The sequence below is a fragment of the Fonsecaea nubica genome (assembly GCF_001646965.1).
Source record: "Fonsecaea nubica strain CBS 269.64 chromosome Unknown Scaff38, whole genome shotgun sequence".
Taxonomy (NCBI): Eukaryota; Fungi; Ascomycota; class Eurotiomycetes; order Chaetothyriales; family Herpotrichiellaceae; genus Fonsecaea; species Fonsecaea nubica.
This window is the reverse complement of record NW_019173711.1, coordinates 279,607-297,659: the sequence shown is the minus strand read 5'-3', so window position 1 is coordinate 297,659 and position 18,053 is coordinate 279,607. Positions and strand designations below refer to the sequence as shown.

General features: G+C 49.3%; 7 protein-coding genes across 7 annotated transcripts; 4 read left to right on the top strand and 3 right to left on the bottom strand.

Moving 5' to 3' along the window:
- Positions 1-557: 557 nt before the first annotated feature.
- AYO20_06228 (hypothetical protein) lies at positions 558-2,690 on the bottom strand (the record flags this gene model as incomplete). The annotated part of the gene is made up of 1 exon (XM_022644519.1): positions 558-2,690. One exon carries the CDS (start codon positions 2,688-2,690, stop codon positions 558-560), a length of 2,133 nt encoding a protein of 710 aa, XP_022499610.1.
- Positions 2,691-3,500: 810 nt separating this feature from the next.
- Positions 3,501-8,363, bottom strand: AYO20_06227 (hypothetical protein; the record flags this gene model as incomplete). The annotated part of the gene is made up of 15 exons (XM_022644518.1): positions 3,501-3,630; positions 3,737-4,044; positions 4,108-4,208; positions 4,264-4,402; positions 4,454-4,490; positions 4,550-4,667; positions 4,726-4,930; positions 5,008-5,163; positions 5,248-5,332; positions 5,395-5,557; positions 5,611-5,694; positions 6,620-7,258; positions 7,334-7,693; positions 7,747-8,049; positions 8,207-8,363. The coding sequence occupies 15 exons, from the start codon at positions 8,361-8,363 to the stop codon at positions 3,501-3,503; spliced, it is 2,985 nt and encodes a 994-aa protein (XP_022499609.1).
- Positions 8,364-8,877: 514 nt separating this feature from the next.
- On the top strand, positions 8,878-9,529 carry AYO20_06226 (hypothetical protein; the record flags this gene model as incomplete). Its single annotated transcript, XM_022644517.1, has 3 exons — positions 8,878-9,021; positions 9,081-9,122; positions 9,179-9,529. The coding sequence occupies 3 exons, from the start codon at positions 8,878-8,880 to the stop codon at positions 9,527-9,529; spliced, it is 537 nt and encodes a 178-aa protein (XP_022499608.1).
- Positions 9,530-9,701: 172 nt separating this feature from the next.
- AYO20_06225 (hypothetical protein) lies at positions 9,702-10,870 on the bottom strand (the record flags this gene model as incomplete). The annotated part of the gene is made up of 3 exons (XM_022644516.1): positions 9,702-10,252; positions 10,313-10,368; positions 10,437-10,870. The coding sequence occupies 3 exons, from the start codon at positions 10,868-10,870 to the stop codon at positions 9,702-9,704; spliced, it is 1,041 nt and encodes a 346-aa protein (XP_022499607.1).
- Positions 10,871-11,401: 531 nt separating this feature from the next.
- Positions 11,402-12,352, top strand: AYO20_06224 (hypothetical protein; the record flags this gene model as incomplete). Its single annotated transcript, XM_022644515.1, has 4 exons — positions 11,402-11,430; positions 11,491-11,561; positions 11,619-11,681; positions 11,742-12,352. The coding sequence occupies 4 exons, from the start codon at positions 11,402-11,404 to the stop codon at positions 12,350-12,352; spliced, it is 774 nt and encodes a 257-aa protein (XP_022499606.1).
- A 689-nt stretch (positions 12,353-13,041) lies between these two features.
- On the top strand, positions 13,042-14,512 carry AYO20_06223 (hypothetical protein; the record flags this gene model as incomplete). Its single annotated transcript, XM_022644514.1, has 2 exons — positions 13,042-14,141; positions 14,203-14,512. The coding sequence occupies 2 exons, from the start codon at positions 13,042-13,044 to the stop codon at positions 14,510-14,512; spliced, it is 1,410 nt and encodes a 469-aa protein (XP_022499605.1).
- A 1,176-nt stretch (positions 14,513-15,688) lies between these two features.
- On the top strand, positions 15,689-17,946 carry AYO20_06222 (hypothetical protein; the record flags this gene model as incomplete). The annotated part of the gene is made up of 9 exons (XM_022644513.1): positions 15,689-15,835; positions 15,887-16,040; positions 16,105-16,314; positions 16,364-16,515; positions 16,567-16,641; positions 16,696-16,803; positions 16,881-17,424; positions 17,484-17,709; positions 17,772-17,946. The coding sequence occupies 9 exons, from the start codon at positions 15,689-15,691 to the stop codon at positions 17,944-17,946; spliced, it is 1,791 nt and encodes a 596-aa protein (XP_022499604.1).
- Positions 17,947-18,053: the final 107 nt, after the last annotated feature.

Below are 18,053 nucleotides of genomic sequence, written 5' to 3'. Positions count from 1 at the left end.
TTAAATATAGTAATATAGTTTAATAGAGCACTACGAATCTCTTTACTATATAGCTACTATACTTTCTATAGTTCTCTTTCGTAGTTAACTTCGTTCATAAATAATTGAGTTCCTCTTAGTTATACGCTTTACGTATAGCTCGTATACTATACTCTTAGTTTCGTCTTAGCTACTCCATCCCACTACTATATTACTAAGTAAACCTTATAGGGTTTGCTAGTAACACCTCACGTGTGAAGCGACTTATAATAAGAGATAGGGTAAAGAGTAACTCTTTTCTATTCCTACCGCCGCCCTACTTTACTTTTAAGATTCTAGAAGGTTCTAGAGGGTATATTAGTAGGATATTAAGGTCTAAATCTAGTAAAAAGTAAATTAAGAGGAGGAAAGGGGACCCTAACGCTACCCTCCAGCTACTGTACGACGTTCCCGTGTCCTCTCGGATAGGTCCTCTTAGATACGTTTTTGTATAACTATCCATATAGTATATTGTAATTCTAATTTACTGAAGCCTACCTATTTACCTATCTACTATACATGTGCATAAATTACTACCGTTATCGAGCTGTAATTACATCGTCCTGAAGGAAGTTCCAGTCTAACCAATTTAGTGTTTCATACTGGTCGTTCATCGAGGGAGTAAAGTCAAACGTATCTGCGAGAGCGTTCCCTGCCTGTGTCTGCAGGAACGGTGGGTAGAGCGTGGCGCTTTGGTTGCAGCCCTCTGGCCCAGAGACCTCGTGCAGATCCTCTCCGGCGCCCATCTGTTGGTGCGTCGTCGCCTCCGTTGACTGGGACGGGCTGGGGTTTTCGCAGACGACGCCGTGGTTCTTGGCCTTGTCAACGACGGATGAGGCGATTTTGGCAAACTCTCCACTCTGCGTCAGGAGGATGGTGCCCGAGGAAACGTACTCGATTCGCCCAAACAGGCCCATCACGCACTGAATCAGGGCGATGTCGGCTGTCGCCGCGGGTGATAGCGGGTTCGTGACGACGTGCGAGAATAGGGTTATGATGGCGGTGAGCGGATAGTAGATGACCAACCAGTTGGGTGTGTAGCTTTCGATATCAATCTGTTGGGTCATCAGACACATCGATCGGGCGGACTCGAGCGAGTCGGTGGCCAGTTGATCCAGAGGATTGTGCGACGTTTGCTGCGAGCCCCTCCCTATGCTTGTTTTGCTGGAGCTGTGCAGCGCGTCCTGAAGGCGGCAGGCCTTCGAGAGCGACAGGACACAGTCGTGGTAAAAGTATTCAAGCATGATTTTCTGGTAGAAGAGAACCGTCGTTGAAGTCAGCTTGGTCTCGCGCAAGGACGTCCAGCTGCTGAACACGTCTTGTCCCGCGCGGGCAGTGGTGGTGCGCCACTGCTTGAGCTCGTCGTACAGCTCAGCCACAGTTCGAGATCTAGACTCAGCAGTCTGCATGAGCGAGGTAGTCGAATACAAGTTCTTGATGATGCGGGAGCAGATTCGCGAATATCGGGTCACGCTGAGGAAGAAGTCGAATCGATCTTCGGAGGCTTCTTCACCCTCACCTTCGGGTCCAAAGTGGCGGAAAAGGTGACGGGGAAAGGGGCATGCGATATCACTGTCATCGAGCAATGACGGCCGACCGGTCCGGAAAGCGATCGTCTTGTCAAGACAGTATAAACTCCAGAAGAGCCGGTTACGGTCCTCGACTTCAACGTCGGACAGATTTAAGGATTTGGGCGAGTATTTGTGCAACCCGAGTCCGGTAGCCAAGCGCACGGCGATTGCGCAGTATATGTATTCAGGCTGAGGGCCACCGACGCCCTGCGCGAAGACAGTCATCAGGGCAAAAGTCTGCACAGCCTGCAGAGAGGTCTTCTGATACATCAGGTCCGACTGTACCGAGACCGTGTTGTCGAAGTAGCTCCACGCTTCCTTCTCCGAGTCTTGGAAAGATTTGGGCGTGCCCAAGGAGAGGCACGCTCGACAGCCAAGGGCGAGAATCACATTGTACAAGGCGTACCACGTGTTGTCGCAGCTGGACGGGTCGTTCCAAAACTTCTCACAGCCTTCTCGAAAGCGCGATTCCCGGATGATCGGCCATAACCACTGCCTAGCAAAGTACACCTCGAAGTACTTTTTGGCGACGCTGATAGAGGGAAGATTAGATTGCAGACGACTAGGTCTGGTCCAAGGTCCGTCGTAGGAACCTCGTGTCGGCAATTTGAGTTTCGATAAAGTATTATTCACCATCTCTCGCAGCTTGTCAGGACGGACACTATCGTCTGCGTTCTGCGGGATCCATTGCAGATCGGTATCGGATAGGAGAGACATGCCGCAAGACGGTCCCGCATACTCCTGTCCATGCTCTCCGATCATAAGGCCAAAGCTCTCGTCGTGGAAATTGCTTGCAGTGCTCGAAGACCACAGAATTTTGTCCACCATGTCCATCTTGCCAACACCCAGATGCGAAGGGTTCTGGCGCTCAGCCGTGTCACTACCGGACGCGACATTTGGGACTCCGCGACCAGGAGTCGAGGGTTGGATGATCTCAGATGGGCCATCGATTGTTTCCGAAGGCACGATACTGAAATGCTCGTCCGCAACGGGCTGAGAGGGACCTCTCGGTGAGGAGGAATATCTAGGGTGGTTGGACACGTCGAAAGAAGTCCATCTGCTGCTTTCTCGTTCGTGGAGACTCTGGATCAAGCCCTCCATACGTAGAAGTCGTGCGTCGATATCTGGTTTACTCGCCTCAGTTCCTCAGACGTTCCTCGGCCACTACCAGCCTATGCCATGCTAACCGGAGACTCCTGGCAAAGGAAAGAAAAGTAGCAAAGTAGGCAACAAGAAGCTCACCATCTCTATCATTAGATCTTGTTTTCCGTTTGGCTCTTTGCCTATAAGTGCATTGTAGACGATGTTCCTGCGGCGGAGTCAGTCGTTAAATACTTAGTAACTATCTTGCATCGAGGAAGCTTTCTCACCATGCAGTATCTACATGTTGGCTTCGAGGAATCACCTGGAACCAAAGGTAGTAACAGTCAGTCATTCCAGTTGTGTTTTCGAGTAAAAAGGAGGTGCCCGAACATTTGACCTTCTTTACCTGGCACACTTCACAGGCCATCCCGAGCGTTTCGCGTCGACAAACTACTAGTAAACAGTTCAGATCTTCAAACCATGAAAACAACGGCAAACTGATAAGTGTTGAGCGCAGTTAGCTCGGAGGCCGCAGGGCGGGCCTGGGGAGCAATGAGAGGTCCTTCAATTGTTGGCAACAAGCATCCCTGGACGCGGGGTCCCCATGCCATCCAAAAGGGTGAGTGACCTCGGCCCAGTGACTCCGCTCTCGGAAGAGAAGATGGTGGGACCGTGCATGGACCCGGTGAATCCCTTTTAGTCTACTGGGGCCTATGGAGGTGCAAGAGGTCACCCACGGCTAGAGTCGGATCTTGTGAGAGCTTTGCCAACGAAACTTCGCCCAGGAATACTCGTACAATCCCGCGCTGTTATTGACTATTTTATTCACTATGTGGCAAAAGATTGTTCGAAGAACGCTTCAGTGTAATCTCCATTCTCGTCAAGCATCTTAGATGCATCTGCCCATTCCCTCCTGATGATTGCACCCCGGCCCTTACTACGCACCTTGAACACAGCGCTGCAAAAGTCAGCAGGAGTCGCGTCTGAAATCGGTCTTTAGGGTCACCAAGAGCATGAGAATGGAATTCCCAGTGCGAGGTAGGAGCACAAAAGGTGAGACTCACTCGTATTTAATTGGCATGACCAGGAACCCTGGTGTCAACGCATCAGGATCCAAGGGGGGCATGTTCCCGTTCTCGTCTCGGGGGCGTGACATCTCAAACGCCCAGAGAAATCGGGACATGGCAGTGAACATACTTCGTTCGGCAACGTGGATGCCTGGACACATGCGTCGGCCGGCTCCAAATGTTGTGAACGGTCTGTCAGACAGATCTGAGCCCTTTGGTTCCCCAACTGTGGGATATTTTCCAGGCAGATGCCGGATAGGATCAAATTGTCTAGGGTTGGTACGATCGTTATTGATGGTCCATGCCTGTCAGGTTGATAGAAGTCAGCGATAAGCTCCGACAGACACGCTACGCATTCGGACACGAACATTGTTCACGATGGCAGCTCCAGCGGGGATCCGATATCCCATGTAGAAATCTTCGTGTGTCGTTGCGTGAGGTACTCCACCTCCTATAGTTGTTGGCATCCCTAGAGTCGGTGAGCTTCCTATTGCCAAAGAAGGCGGTAACATGATCAAACGTACATCTTACTGATTCTCTCACTACAGCCATAGTGTATGGCATGTTTGGCGAATCGTCCCAGCAGGGCAGTCGATGACTCCCAACAACTCGGTCAATTTCTTCTTGAGCCGCCCTCTGGACTTCTGGAAATAATATCATGGCCTGAATAGCATTTTAGTTGCTCCATCATCCGGGTCTGAATATATCAATTACCTTGATAAAACCCATCAGGGTGCTGTATGTAGTGTCTCTGATGTCGAAGTCAGTTTTGAATATATCACTCGTGATCTCTATGAAGATAGAGCTTACGCAGCTGCAGTCCAAGCATGTCCAGCCGCAAAAGCTATTTCTTCTTCACTCAGAGCATCCGCCTTGTCAATCTTCTCAGATTCTGCTCCCAGGGTCAGGAGCATGTCGCGGCTAAAACCTAGAAGTATTCTCTTGTCAGAGATTTTTAAACTCCAAAAAGTCTGGGATAAACTGACTAGGATGCATCTTTCCTTCATCAATAAGGGCAATCGCTTGCTTGATGAGCCTCGTCCACAGTCCCCGTTCCATGTCTCTAAGCTCACTTGCTTCCTTCAGGAAACCACTCACCCAGGACGGCAGTCGCAGAAAAAGTGGCTTCAGTATAGGGTACCAGTCTGCGAGCTGACTTCTTTCCTGAAGGATAGAAAAGCGATCAAGCCACTAACAAGAATTTGAGTTGTCAACAACGATGTTCTCAAATTATATATACAAAGTAGATACCATATGTAAGTGCTTACTTCGAAGAGCGTCTTCACCGTTGGAGTATTCAAGAGGGGGGTTCTATGGCCATATGTCACCGTGGAACCGATGCTAGTGGTGTACCTCTTAACGTGATCCCAGAATTGGTGCGGACCGTCCATCATTTCGTTTAGGAGTTGAAGGCTTTCGAATTCCTAGGTTAAATATCAGTCAAAACCACCAGCTTCCCATTCATGGCATAAAACCAAAAGAAAAAAACAAAGAAGAAAAAGGCCTACTTGATAGGGAATGTATCTGTTTGCAGCAGTGACATTCAGTCGTAAATGATACATTTTTCGGAATCTCCTCCACAGGTCGTCATTTCTTCACATATTTTAGCCTTGTGTGACCTCCATTCATTTCGAGAACTTCACAACTAGACTTACGGTCTGAAAAGTAGATTCCAGTTGTTGCCAAACTCTGCGACAAAGTTGCCGGGTTTGGACGAATAATTCGCACTTCTCTTCTCGAACAGGTCCCGAATCGTCTCTTCGGTATTCAAGACGACCATAGTCTGAGTTCCGAGTTTGAGAGAGAATATAGGTCCATCTGGAGACGGCGTGAACATGGGCGGCGAATCGGATGACAGAGTCCCGACTTACATTCCTTTGCCAATTTATCGAACACTTGGTAAGGTCGAGCGGTCATCTGATGTAGATTCCCGATAATTGGCAAGGTAGGTGGTCCTGTTTCAAAGTCAGACCAAGGTGTTTGGCACCATGGGTTGAATTCGATGACCTGGTGGAAAATCCTTAGGGCGCCTCCCAATCCCCATGAGCCTTGACCCAGCGAGCAGCACGACAACTAGTACCACTGCTGCTATCTGCCAGCCATCCGAGGGACCTGCCATTCTGGAGAGGGTTGGAATCAGTTACTCGACGGCTAAAGCGGGAATGAAGAGCTTGCAGGTTTTCACCGCTTGCTTGGAGAACAAGAATTACATGCTTCACAGGAAGGACGTTCATACTATTGAGGCACTATAAAAAGCTCTCGATGATGTCCAATTCGGCATCCCAATCAGAAAGCGGGTATTCGTCGACCATCCCCCGAATTGTTTCTTCAGCTTGAACAGATGAGCGAGCTCTGCCCAGGTGGCACCCCGAGCTACGTCGGCAGCAAGTCAACGCTACCCCGGGGGATTTACGCTTCTTAAGGCTTTCTCCACACTTCGGTACTGTAAACTAGTCTATCCCCGTTCGTCGTTCGATGGCGCACGAGGTGCCAGGCACCCACCAGGCATTCTCGTAGATTTCGTAGGCTAGGTCCCACTCTTAGCTCTAACACATGAATTTTTACACTGCTTTTACCCTGGTCATACCCCAGTCTGGGGCTTTTATACTAGCGAAATTTACTCAAATCCCTGAGGCCTCGTAGTCGTACGAGTAGGTTGGAAAATTCCAGCTCTTAACCGAGCCCCCGCTGGGGCCTTCAATTGTTCTGATTGGGAAGTATTGAGGGAGCGAAGAAAAACGATTACGCCACGTTCAATGGTACTGGTGGACATTCGGGATCCCGAAATCCCGGGTCTTTTTTTTACCTTTGACCCGGGAATTGCAAATAGCCTGGAACAAAGACGCCAAAGCCACCGATGTTATTTCCTAACATCATTACTCATTCCATTGCTCAGCCCGTTGCTCAGTCCGTTGCCGTTGCCGATGGGCGCAAAATTCCGAGGGTTTCGCTCGGCCACAGCCTCCCAAGCTTCGGGAAAGCCAGCCCATCTCAGCCATCTTACAACCACTCGCTGGACAAAGGGATCAAGCTCCGCAGCATACTCGTAGCCGGTCGTGCCAGCATTTGGCATCTTGAAGTCTGGGCGGTCCATTGCTTCAACCGAGTCCATAACCATATGCGCAATTTTCAGGAAGTCGCCAGTTTTCAGTTTGATCCCTGGGGCTTCCTCAAACCCGGCGGTGGTAATTTCACCATTCTTGATGGCACGTATGAGTTTTGAAGTGTGGCCGTCGTCTTCATATGCTGCTGCTCGGGCGAATATCGACTCCCACCCACCTGGCTTTTCGGGCCTATAGTCATTGAGGTCTTGAGGGCGAAGTTTGGGTCCTTTAGCAGAGGCATACATGAGCAAGTGCAAACGGCCCATACACTCGACAATCCTAGCTTTGGCTTGCGTCGAAATCCACGGCATTTGGTTAAATACCGAGAAAAAGTACGATGTGTTGGCGCAGTGCATAAAGAAGAAATCGAACTTGACAGCCTTGTCGGCCCGCTGCGCAAGGGCAGTCATGTATACTGCGACAAGAGAGGCGTTAAGTTAGGGATACGGGAGACAAAGAATGCATCGGCAGAGCCAAAGGGGGTACATACATCCAGCATTGATCATCTCAGCGGTCTTCTGCTCCAGCTCTTCTGGCGCCACTTGCCACCGGGCGGCAACTCTGATCATTTCATCCGCGGCTCGTTTATATAGGCCATCCGTCACTTTATTGGGAGGATCAGGCCATTCAACCGAGTTCGCCAGTTTGGTATTTGCCCTAATTTCATCTAGGATCTCGACCAGTGTGCCTCCGGCGGGTTTGGATAGGTTTTTGGCTTCTGCCTCAGCGCCCCAGAGAAAAGGCCCGGGCCAGTCCTCGTGTATTGCTGCTTGTGCCAATGCCTCGGCGACGATCATAGGCTGGTTAAACTCGAGACCGTAGCCGAGATGTATGATAGGATGTAAAAACCCTTGATATGCGTGAATACAGGACCTTAGGAGAATGACGCCAGGGAAATTTTACCTGAAAACATCCTAGCCAGCATGTCATCCGCTCTTGCGTCTCCTCGAAAGACATATTCGTTCACAACCGCTTCGACTCCGCGCTTCGAGATCTCTTTCTTGAAGAATACCACATAATCTCGATAGTGTTCGCAGTTACCGAGATATTTTGCGAACTCTTTTTGATCGCTTAATGTTTCAATGGTTGCTGGATCGGCCGGATATGGAGGGATCTGATACTCCGTATTGTTCCTATATGCCTTCTCGAGTTGCGATGCTGACGCCCCGAGGGAATAAATGCAAAGCAGATGGTGGACGATATGATCTAGAAGAGTTTATTGGTTAGACGAAGTCCACAGCTTCCCACACTTTTGACTGATATCTGCACACAAGCCCCCGTATTTCAGGTTGAGGCCAGCCGTTGTAAGACTGCCAACCAGGGTGAAGTTGTGTGAGGACAATCTGGCAAAGACTTGACTTACTGTGAAGACCCGCGTTGTCAAAATAAATGTGATGCTGCTCATGATTTTGCATCAGCAGGGTTTCCGTAGTCTCTGCACTCTTAAGTGAAAGTTCGTTTTGAGTGTGAACAAAGCCAGAGTGGCAAGGAGAAAGTCGTAATCGATAAGATGTTGCCATGTTGATGGTGTATATGGGGGTTTATTATCAAAGAGATGCGTTCCAATTTTTGACAAGACATAGGCGTTACACCTCGAACCGGTCGTCAGGGATTGCTCGCTTTTTAGACCGATGCAAAGCCTTGCGACTGGCAGTAGCCTTTTAGGAATATGCCTGAGCCAGTGTCTCTTTTGCGTCTAGACCTAAACATTGATGGATCAGCGAACTACTGAATTCCCGATAGCACCGGACGGGGGTCTTGTCCCCGTAATGCCGATGACCACGATCTGCCTCGGACGCCCTCCACTAATACCCCGTTCTATTCCGGGAATATTCACAGACCCGTGCTCTTTTGGGAAGGTATGGATTTGAACGCGGGTATATAGGAGCTTTGATTCATGGTGATCAGGCCACTCCTTTACTCCCTCGACTCGAGCCCGAGACCAGACCTGAGCGTCCAGAACGAATCAATATCAAACTCCATTTTAAGGATACACAAAAGGTTTGTCGTGTATAACTATACCTTTCAAAGAAGATGGCGTCCAGAAAGGTCAGCTTTGAAGGTACGATTATTCAAAAGCTTCCAGTTTCGAAAGCTGATGGACTTACGACCATGGGTAAAGAATGGCAGGCATTGTCAGAAATCACCTATGAATGGGCAGATAGCTACGATGCAAAAGTAAGAGTTACGAAAAGCATTCCCCCTTACAGTCTCTATGTGCTAAGTTAGCGTCCTAGCAATGGGACAGATTGGAGGCCATTGTCGCGCCTCACATGACTGTAAGTGAGACATCCTCATATGAAAGCCGCACAATGCTGAGGGCATGTTGTTTCAGCTCGACTACACAGAACAATTCGGCACCAAGTTCGACAAGATTCCCAGAGCCGATTTCATGAAGATGACAGTCAGACCCGATAACCTGGGGGGCTTGTTAGACTGTATTCATATAGTGGGAGGTTCAAAGTTCGAGAAACACTCGGATGACAAGGCAGACGGGCATCATCAAATCTATGTCGTTTACAAGCGCTGGACCAATATGGAGAAGAAAGAAGTAGAAATGGAGACCGAGGGTCTTCTCATCATGATCCATCACTATACCAAAATTGATGGAGTGTGGAAATTATGCGGAACAACACCACATACACGCCTTGGAAACCTCAGGGCTGGCGACATTTTCCGACCATAGTCGATTTACGCAAAAAACTCATCGAAAGGCCTAGGGAGTAGCTCCTTGGAAGGAAGCATGAAATGGAGACATAGCCGACACACAGGGGTCATGGTCAGCAATTTTGCAAGCCAACAGAATCTCAAAAAGAAACTGGTCTATAACAGAATGAATTTCACCACCGCCTGCAAGTCTAACTGTGGCTTCCATTTATGACACTTCCATTCGTTGCACCACCATATGGATAGCGTTCCTCCAATTTGTAGTATTCGTCAAATCCGACACCACGGCAAACGTCTTGGAAACTGAGAATCTCTGGTGGTTTCCCAACTGTCAGAGACGACTTTAGATTCTCGAGTGCTTCGCAGATGCTTTTCAACTTTGCTGCCACCAAAGTGAGAGGGTAGCACACCGCAGAGTACCCCAAGGAAGCCAGGTCTTTTGCTGAGATGTTCTCGGTCTTGCCACCTTCGATGATGTTGGCGAGGCAAGGAAAGTTGATGTCACGGCGAAGACGTTGCATGGTTTCCTGATCGGGCATCGCCTCAACAAACACACAATCCACACCAATCTCGATGAATTTCTTAATACGAGCTAGAGCCTCGTCATAGCCATGAATGAGACTGTCCGTGCGTGCCAGGATCCAAATATCGAGGCCTTCATCGCGTGCATCCACGGCCGCTTGAATTCGAGCAAAGGCTTCGTCACGTGCGACTACAGCCTTGCCCTTCGTGTGTCCACATCCTAGTGAAGCAAAAAAAGTAAGTGAGGGCAATCAACGCCAAAGACACTAAAATTACTTACGCTTAGGCCATTTCTGATCTTCGATCATAATTCCTGCAGCACCCGCAAGGGCAAATCTGTCCAAGATAAACGGTTATGATACTGCCCTAGCCCGTTCAAGATGGCCCGCGGACGGTATACTCACCCTTGAACCGTCCGCCTCACGTTCATCGGACTTCCGTAACCAGTGTCGGCGTCTGCAATGATTGGCACTTTAACCTGCCTGACTGTCTCCTGGATGCGTGAAGCCATCTCCTGGAATGCTATGTATCCCGTATCAGGCAGGCCAAGAGACGACGACACCGGAAACCCAGAAAGAAACACGGCTGGAAAGCCTGCATTTTCGACAAGCTTGGAGCTCAAGGCATCGTAGCTACATGGAAGTGCTAATATTTTGGAATCATCGGCATGAGCTTGTAACATCAGTCCTCGAAGCGTTGCTGCTTGAATTGATGGAATTGAACCGCGTCCATTGGGATACGACTCATACCGTCGATAGCCATTTGATTGGCAGTTTAGTTTGGTAGGGACAGGAAACAGAGATGAGAGTTTATTATTGTCCACAGAAGTCTCAGCCATTGTGCCAGTGGCCATAATTTCCTTCTTGGTGTGCACGGCTCGCGTTCAGCACGGGGTTGATAAGCTCAATTTATATCTCGTTGTTGCCCACTATGTAGCGGGAGCGAGACTTCATACATCGTGGTTCCGATATCGCCTTGTACGTGAACTTGAAGATTCTCTATCAACGGCATCACTCGTCCACTCTTTCCGGGCTTACCTTGTTCTTGATCGGTAAGCTACTGACGGGATTAACGAGGTTTGACCGGAATCCGTCCACATCATCGTCGCCTCGAACGACGATAAGTGAAATACGCTAGCGGGCTATAGCGGGCTATAGCGGACTCGTAATGCCGGTTGGAATAATCTGGTTCTTTACTCCGAATCCGGGGGCTCGGGATGACTTTTCCAGGTCAATGACCATCTTGACCAGGTTGGTTTTTAAGGTCTAGATCTTGCTGGCAACAAATTGTCGACGACGAGGTAGAAAGAATCTTTTCGCACAAACAGCCTGACTGTGCTTTCACCTAGCCCAAAATTAATCTCAACACCATGGCGGCTCCAGGTAAAGCATGTTGCTCGTGAGTCTACCATGACCCTGATATAATCAAATAGCGTAAATCTGATACTGACTGTGCTAGAATCCCTCCTATCATCTCTCAGGGGTATAAACCGAAAGGAGAATATGTGACTTTGAATGGATTGAAGACATGTAAGACAGATCCCTCCGGTCCATAGAGTTGAACCAAGTTGCACGCATTAATCAAAGTTCTTCTCCTCCCAGATGTTGCTGGTCCAATGGATGCAAAACACGCCGTCTTGGTCATATACGGTAAGGCTTGGACCGTCGAGTCTCCTGAAATGGAAGTTTGCTAAGCAGCACCGCCACTAGATGTCTTCGGATTCTTCGACCAGACTATCCAAGGAGCTGATATCATTGGGAGCTCTGATGAGAAGCGAAAATATCGCGTCTTCATGCCAGATTTCTTCGAAGGCAATCCGGCTGATATTTCATGGTACCCTCCACTGACAGAGGAGCACCAGCGAAAACTCGGAAACTTCTTCCAAACCCAAGCCGTTCCACAGAAGACCCTGGAGAAAATTCCGGGAATAGTCTCAAAGGCGAATGAGACAGCAGCCTTCGGAAATTTTGAATCCTGGGCGATTCTGGGCCATTGTTGGGGAGGCAAGATCGCAGCTCTGGCCGTATCTGGCGACAGCAAACAGTTCAAGACAGCTGTACAGTGTCATCCGGCCATGTTGGATCCGAGCGATGCAAAGAATGTGACGGTTCCTATGGCACTTCTGGCTTCAAAAGACGAACCTGCCGAAGATGTCAAAGCATTCGAGGCCAATCTCACTGTACCCCACAAGGTCGAGACATTCCCCACTCAGATTCATGGATTCATGGCTGCACGATCAAATCTCGAAGATGACGAGGTGCGCAAGGAGTACGAGCGAGGCTATCTAATGGTGCTGGAGTTCTTGAACAAATACACCTAGATGGTCTGATGGAATAATATAACTCATCTAGACTTAATAGAGCTGGCTAGATTTGTGTTCCAACGCTTTCTGTCACCATTTTCGTACTCTCATTGTTTGAAATGATTGTAGTGATGTAGGGACGGTTGTTGTGGACACCTGTGGGGCAAGAAAATTTGAAGCCTTTCCTTTTTGGCAATTACATTAGCTGTATCAAGATATAGACCTAATATCTATACTCAATGCGAGGGTACTGCAAAGGGGGGACACCATTCACACTTTGCCGCCTCTCCAGGAAACTCGAACTTTGTTGGTGGTCGAACCCTGCCGTCGCCGCTTAGCTTTACAAATAGCTTCTCGCGTAGCGGTGTTGAAGGGGTGTAATATGGAATCTCGGGATCCCGGAATCCGGCATGTCAGCACACCCTGAAGGTCGGGATTTTACACCTTTCACCTCTGACCCTATCTCGTAGCCACCGGAAATCGCTTGGACCGGCAGCCAAGGAAAAAGCGTCGGGGAACAGGTTGGACCCAAGAGGTGACATGGTCCGACGCCGATTCTTGACTGTGTCGACCTCTCGCCAGCTGACTCTCTCTGGGGTTTCGTTTGCACATATTAAAGCCCTGGACACTTCAGGGCCCCCTCGAAAAGAAAAGGCCTACCCCCTTGTCCGGACTAACACGCAGCAAAGCTTTGAAAACCCGCCAACATGGTACGAGACAACCCAATCGAGTTCATCGTCATTGGCGCAGGTTATGCAGGCCTGACCTGTGCCATTGAATTGAGACGGAAAGGATGCGAGGTCCATGTAATCGAAAGAGAAGAGTCATTGTCTAAATTAGGTCGGTACTACCAACAGCCACATCTAGCAGGAACTGACAATATCCCAGGCGATGTGATCATGCTTACCGCGAACGCCACTGTTGTTCTGGAGAAATGGGGCCCGGTGATCGAGGATATTCTTGCCACATCCTCCAATCCTTCTCACATTACGATCAAGGATGACAAAGGTGTTACTCTTCTGGAACAGCCATGGAGGCAAGATCATAACGGCCATCAGAACGTATGGACCAACCGTGGTCGCACGCAGAAGATGATGTACGAAGAAGCAATCCGACGCGGAGTCAAGTTCACGTTTGGCGCAAAGATCACGAAGCACTGGGAGGACGGAAACAGAGCCGGGGTCTATGTCAACGACGAACTAATTACGGCAGATGCCGTTATCGGCGCAGACGGCGTCTACAGCAGGACCAGAGAGTATGTCACAGGAGATCCCGACAAGCCAAAGCGTTCCGGGTTTGCCGTTTACCGCTCCTGGTTCTCGCTAGATAACCTTCTCAATGACCCTTTGACCCATGAGCTCGCGAGCTCGGGCAAAGATCGAACAATGGTTTGGATAGGTCCAGACACCCACTGCATTTTGGTCATCAACTCTAAAGTGCGCTACATGTCAGCTTTCATCACCCACAAGGATACTTATACAGTGGAAGAGTCATGGAATTATCCCGGTACGACGAAGGATATGTTGGCAATAATTGAAGGCTGGGACCCTGTTCTGACTGCCGCGATTTCCAAAATCCCAGAGGAAGTCATTTGCGACTATAAATTACTCTGGAGAGATCCGGTAATGAAATGGGTGTCGGACCAGGGCAGAGTGGTGCTAGTTGGGGATGCTGCACATCCGCATCTTCCAACCTCAGGCTCAGGGGCAGCACAAGCCATCGAGGATGGGGCCACCCTGGCTGCTGTTGTTGAAAAGACGCGAAAAGTGGATTTACCGGCCGCATTGAAAGCCTTTGAAAGGCTTCGGTAAGCTTCAAGCCTTATACCATTCAAACACCTTTGGCGCAAACTAACTTTCCCACTCCAGCTTTGAGAGGACAAGCTTGACGCAACGCATGGGTTGGGAGCTGCGTCATCGATGGCATCAAACAGATTGGGAGCACGTCAAGACGAACCCTGATTTCCTTCGACTTCCGCAGCCGGATTGGCTCTATGGAGCAGACGCAGAGGCATACGGTGCCCAGAACTACGATGCAGTGATGGCGCAGCTACATGAAGGGAAGCCGTTTAAGAATACCAATCTACCCCCTGGGCATGTTCACCAAGACTGGAACATTGAGACGATGAGGGAACTGGATAAACAGGTTGGCCATGAACGCATGTATCTCGTTCGATAAAGTGCAGCTAGAAATAGAGGTCCCCCATACATATGCTACTAATAAAAGTAACATCACCGTTTCTCGGTTTATTACTTGGGTTTTGGGCAAGAAAGTCCCAGTTAGGGACGAGGCTCTACCTTGGTGTACGTCTTTATAGTCCCGCCTTGTTTCCATCCCACAGCCTATCGTCCGAACTCGAATCTGGGTTGAAAAGTAAGCTCTCCTGCCTCATGCCCATGTTCGACACTTTCGCTAGGCGATCTACGTAGCTTGAGAAGTCCGTTGTCGCTCGCTATAGAGCTGACATTACAGATTCCAGAATACCCAAGGAAAATATATGTATATAAATGGTAGGGAGACTTCGCCAATCGTCCGACCCCTGTTAGGACATCGATGAGTAAGTAGAAAGCATCGAGAGGCTGGCGTCGCTATTCTCAAACATTTACAAGAAATATTCAGGCTCTGATGTTTCACCATCTCATGGCCATCAATAGTCTACAGCATGGCGAGGAATATAATTTGTGAGTTATTGCTATTGATATTATCATGCCATTCTTGCAATTCCATGGATCCCTAGTTAAGGAGCTGGGCAGCAGAAGAAAAGCCCATGGAAGAATAGACCTATGGAATCCGAGCAGTCCACCACCATCGACTCGAAGGACGGCCCTAAGTCTAATGAGCACAGGGATTGCCGCAGGGGTTAAAGTGGGGTTAAAGTGAAGTCAAACGACATATTAGCTAAATATATAAAGGGAAGGAGAAATCGTTGTTTGGAATGAATAGTTTGCCAGATGTACTTTCGCCGCTAGGCTGTATCGGGCTAGCTAATGTGTAGTTTTCGGCGATCCGTGTTCGGGCTTTCGGGGGCTGAAAAATCCGATCGATGAATATCCTCCTTCGTCAGCGGCCGGGGTGCCGATTCACCTTTTCCCTCGTAGCATGCACGGTTCCCACGTGGGCTTCCACCGAAGCTACGGCTTGCGTACGCTGGGCGACCAAACAACCCCAGATGGGGACAAGGTTTGGACTATGGGGTTATGCGGACAAGAAATTCTGGTGGATGAACTATTCCCGGACTTCCACCTCCTGTCAAGTCCGGCCCACTTCTGCTGGGAAGCATAAAGCTTCGGCAGTAGCTTCTGAAGCCTACGTTTGTAAGACTCTGCTCACCTAGTGCAAGGAACCTCAGACAACATGGCCGAACGAGCATCGAACGAGGTGGCTGAGAAGTCAGTCCATGATCCCACCGCGGAGGTCCTAGAGGTCGAAAGGGCAGCGGAATCTGAGCAGGAAAAATTCCACTTATCTCAATTGAACAAGGTCGTGTGGCCTGTGTCGCTGGTGAGTTCAGCCTCGTCACTACAGGCATCTACCCGCTAACACAGGATGAAGGGCCTCCTGTTTGCGTGGACCGCTCAACAAGAAATTCCCACTGTTATCAACCCCATTCTTGGTCCCCTAAATGCCAGCCTCGGACCATCAGAGACATATACTTGGATTTCATCCGCCTACAACATGGCTATAGCCATTTCGTGGTGCTTTGTTGGTACGGAAAAATAGAAATCTTTCCCCTAGGGAACTGAAAAGCGCAAAAAGTGACGTGGGAGCAGGTCCGTTATCTGATGCTCTCGGTCGACGATGGTTCTTCCTCTGTGGAGGTGTTCTGGGCATTATAGGGGGAATTGTTGCCGGTACAGCAAAGAGTGTTAATACTGTCATTATCGGCATGACCTTCTTGGGTGTAGCCGCGGCAAGTCAACAGGTCTCTGCTGCTGCAGCAGCAGAAATCTTCCCAATGAAGTGGAGAGGTTATGTCCAAGGTATAGATCGCGCGCCCCTGTTGGATTACTCACTTTTGACCTTCAGTAGCGGCGATTGAGGCGCTGCCGTTTGCATTTAACACTTTTGGGTCTCTCATCGGATACTCCATGGTAAAAAGTGCCACGTGGCGCTGGGGGTTTTACATCAACATCATCATCGCCGCCATCTCGACACTGCTTTTGTTCTTTTTCTACCATCCGGTATGTTTCTACCGTCTCCCCTGCGCTTCTACGGGTGCTGATGAAAGATAGCCGGTGCCTCAGAAGGAGCTCTCCCGCTTTCAGATTCTCAAGACTATCGACTTCGTCGGCTGCGGTCTTTTCATGGTGAGCTGAATTCTGAATTTCGTCAGAATGACCATTGCTAATAACTATCCCCAGGCTGGGCTTGGAGCTTTTCTACTCGGCCTGACTTGGGCTGCTGGATCATACCCTTGGAAATCAGCACCGGTGCTGGTCCCAATGCTTCTGGGAGTCTTACTTCTAGTTGTATTTGGCCTCTGGGGCAAGTTGACCATTGCGATGCTCCGTTTTAAGCCTCGCACTTTACTGACTGTCTCGGATAGAAGCCTATGGCTCGTCAAATCCTCTTTTTCCAGGACGGATATTCAAAAGATCTACAGGGTGCGTTTACTCAATTTAAGAAACTCGGCCTAGCTGACGCGATCTATTATCACAGGATGATCAGCCTGACCATCGTTGTCTTCATCGGCTCCATCCCGCTCTATGCCATGCTGAGCGGCTGGGCACAGGAAGTGACAATCCTGTTTACACAAGACCCTCTTAAAATTGGTATTTACGGAATCCCTCAGGGAGTAGGGCTGGAGTTTGGCGCCGTCTTTGCTGGACTTCTGGTGAAGATCATCGGGCATACGCACCTCCAACTAACGGCATCAGCCTTCTTTACAACGCTGTTTGTCGCTCTCATGGCGGTCTTGACACCTAAGAGTATCAATCCCGCGTTTGCCTTCCTGCTGTTGGGCTGTATGGCCATGAACTATCTCCAGGTTACTGCAATGATCATGGCACAACTTGGAGTTGAGCATCGTGATCTGGCCAAAGCAACTGGTCTCCTGAGCATTGCCCGAAACGCTGGTGGCGCTATTGCAGGTAAGTTCTTGTTCCGCGGTCCTGCTGTCAATCCTGTCATAATAATTCTTTTTCGATAGTTGCCATGTTTTACTCGATCTTGCGGTCTCGTGTCAGCGCCAATCTGCCTCCAAGAGTGACAGATGCAGTTCTGGCCTTGGGTCTTCCAGAGTCCTCACTTCCCGGGGTATTACAAGGCGTGGCTTCTTTCAATCAGACTATGATCAACGAAGCTCCTGGAGCGACACCAGCCATTGCAGAAGCCGCCGTCTATGCCGGCAAATTGGCATATGCCGCTTCCTTCCGGTAAGGGCTGATCATTTCACATCCCGCAATTCATCGTGTGTCACTGACAACAAGTTATCCAGAGTGATCTACTATGTCGGTCTTGGCTTGGGTGTGGTCTCGATCGTCGCAGCCTACTTCACTAATGATGTGATATCTCGCATGACCGACACTCTTCAGGTCGACCTGAACGAGAAAGATCATGCACACCTCTTCAAACCTACTCAAGTCGAAGGGGTCGTTCGTGATGAGCCATAATCACCACCTGTTTCTACCGAGATCTGTGGTAGCTCTCCACTGCTGGCCAAGAACGATATGAAGGATCAAGTTGCATTCTTATGTATCGTAAAACGTTGCAGTGTCTA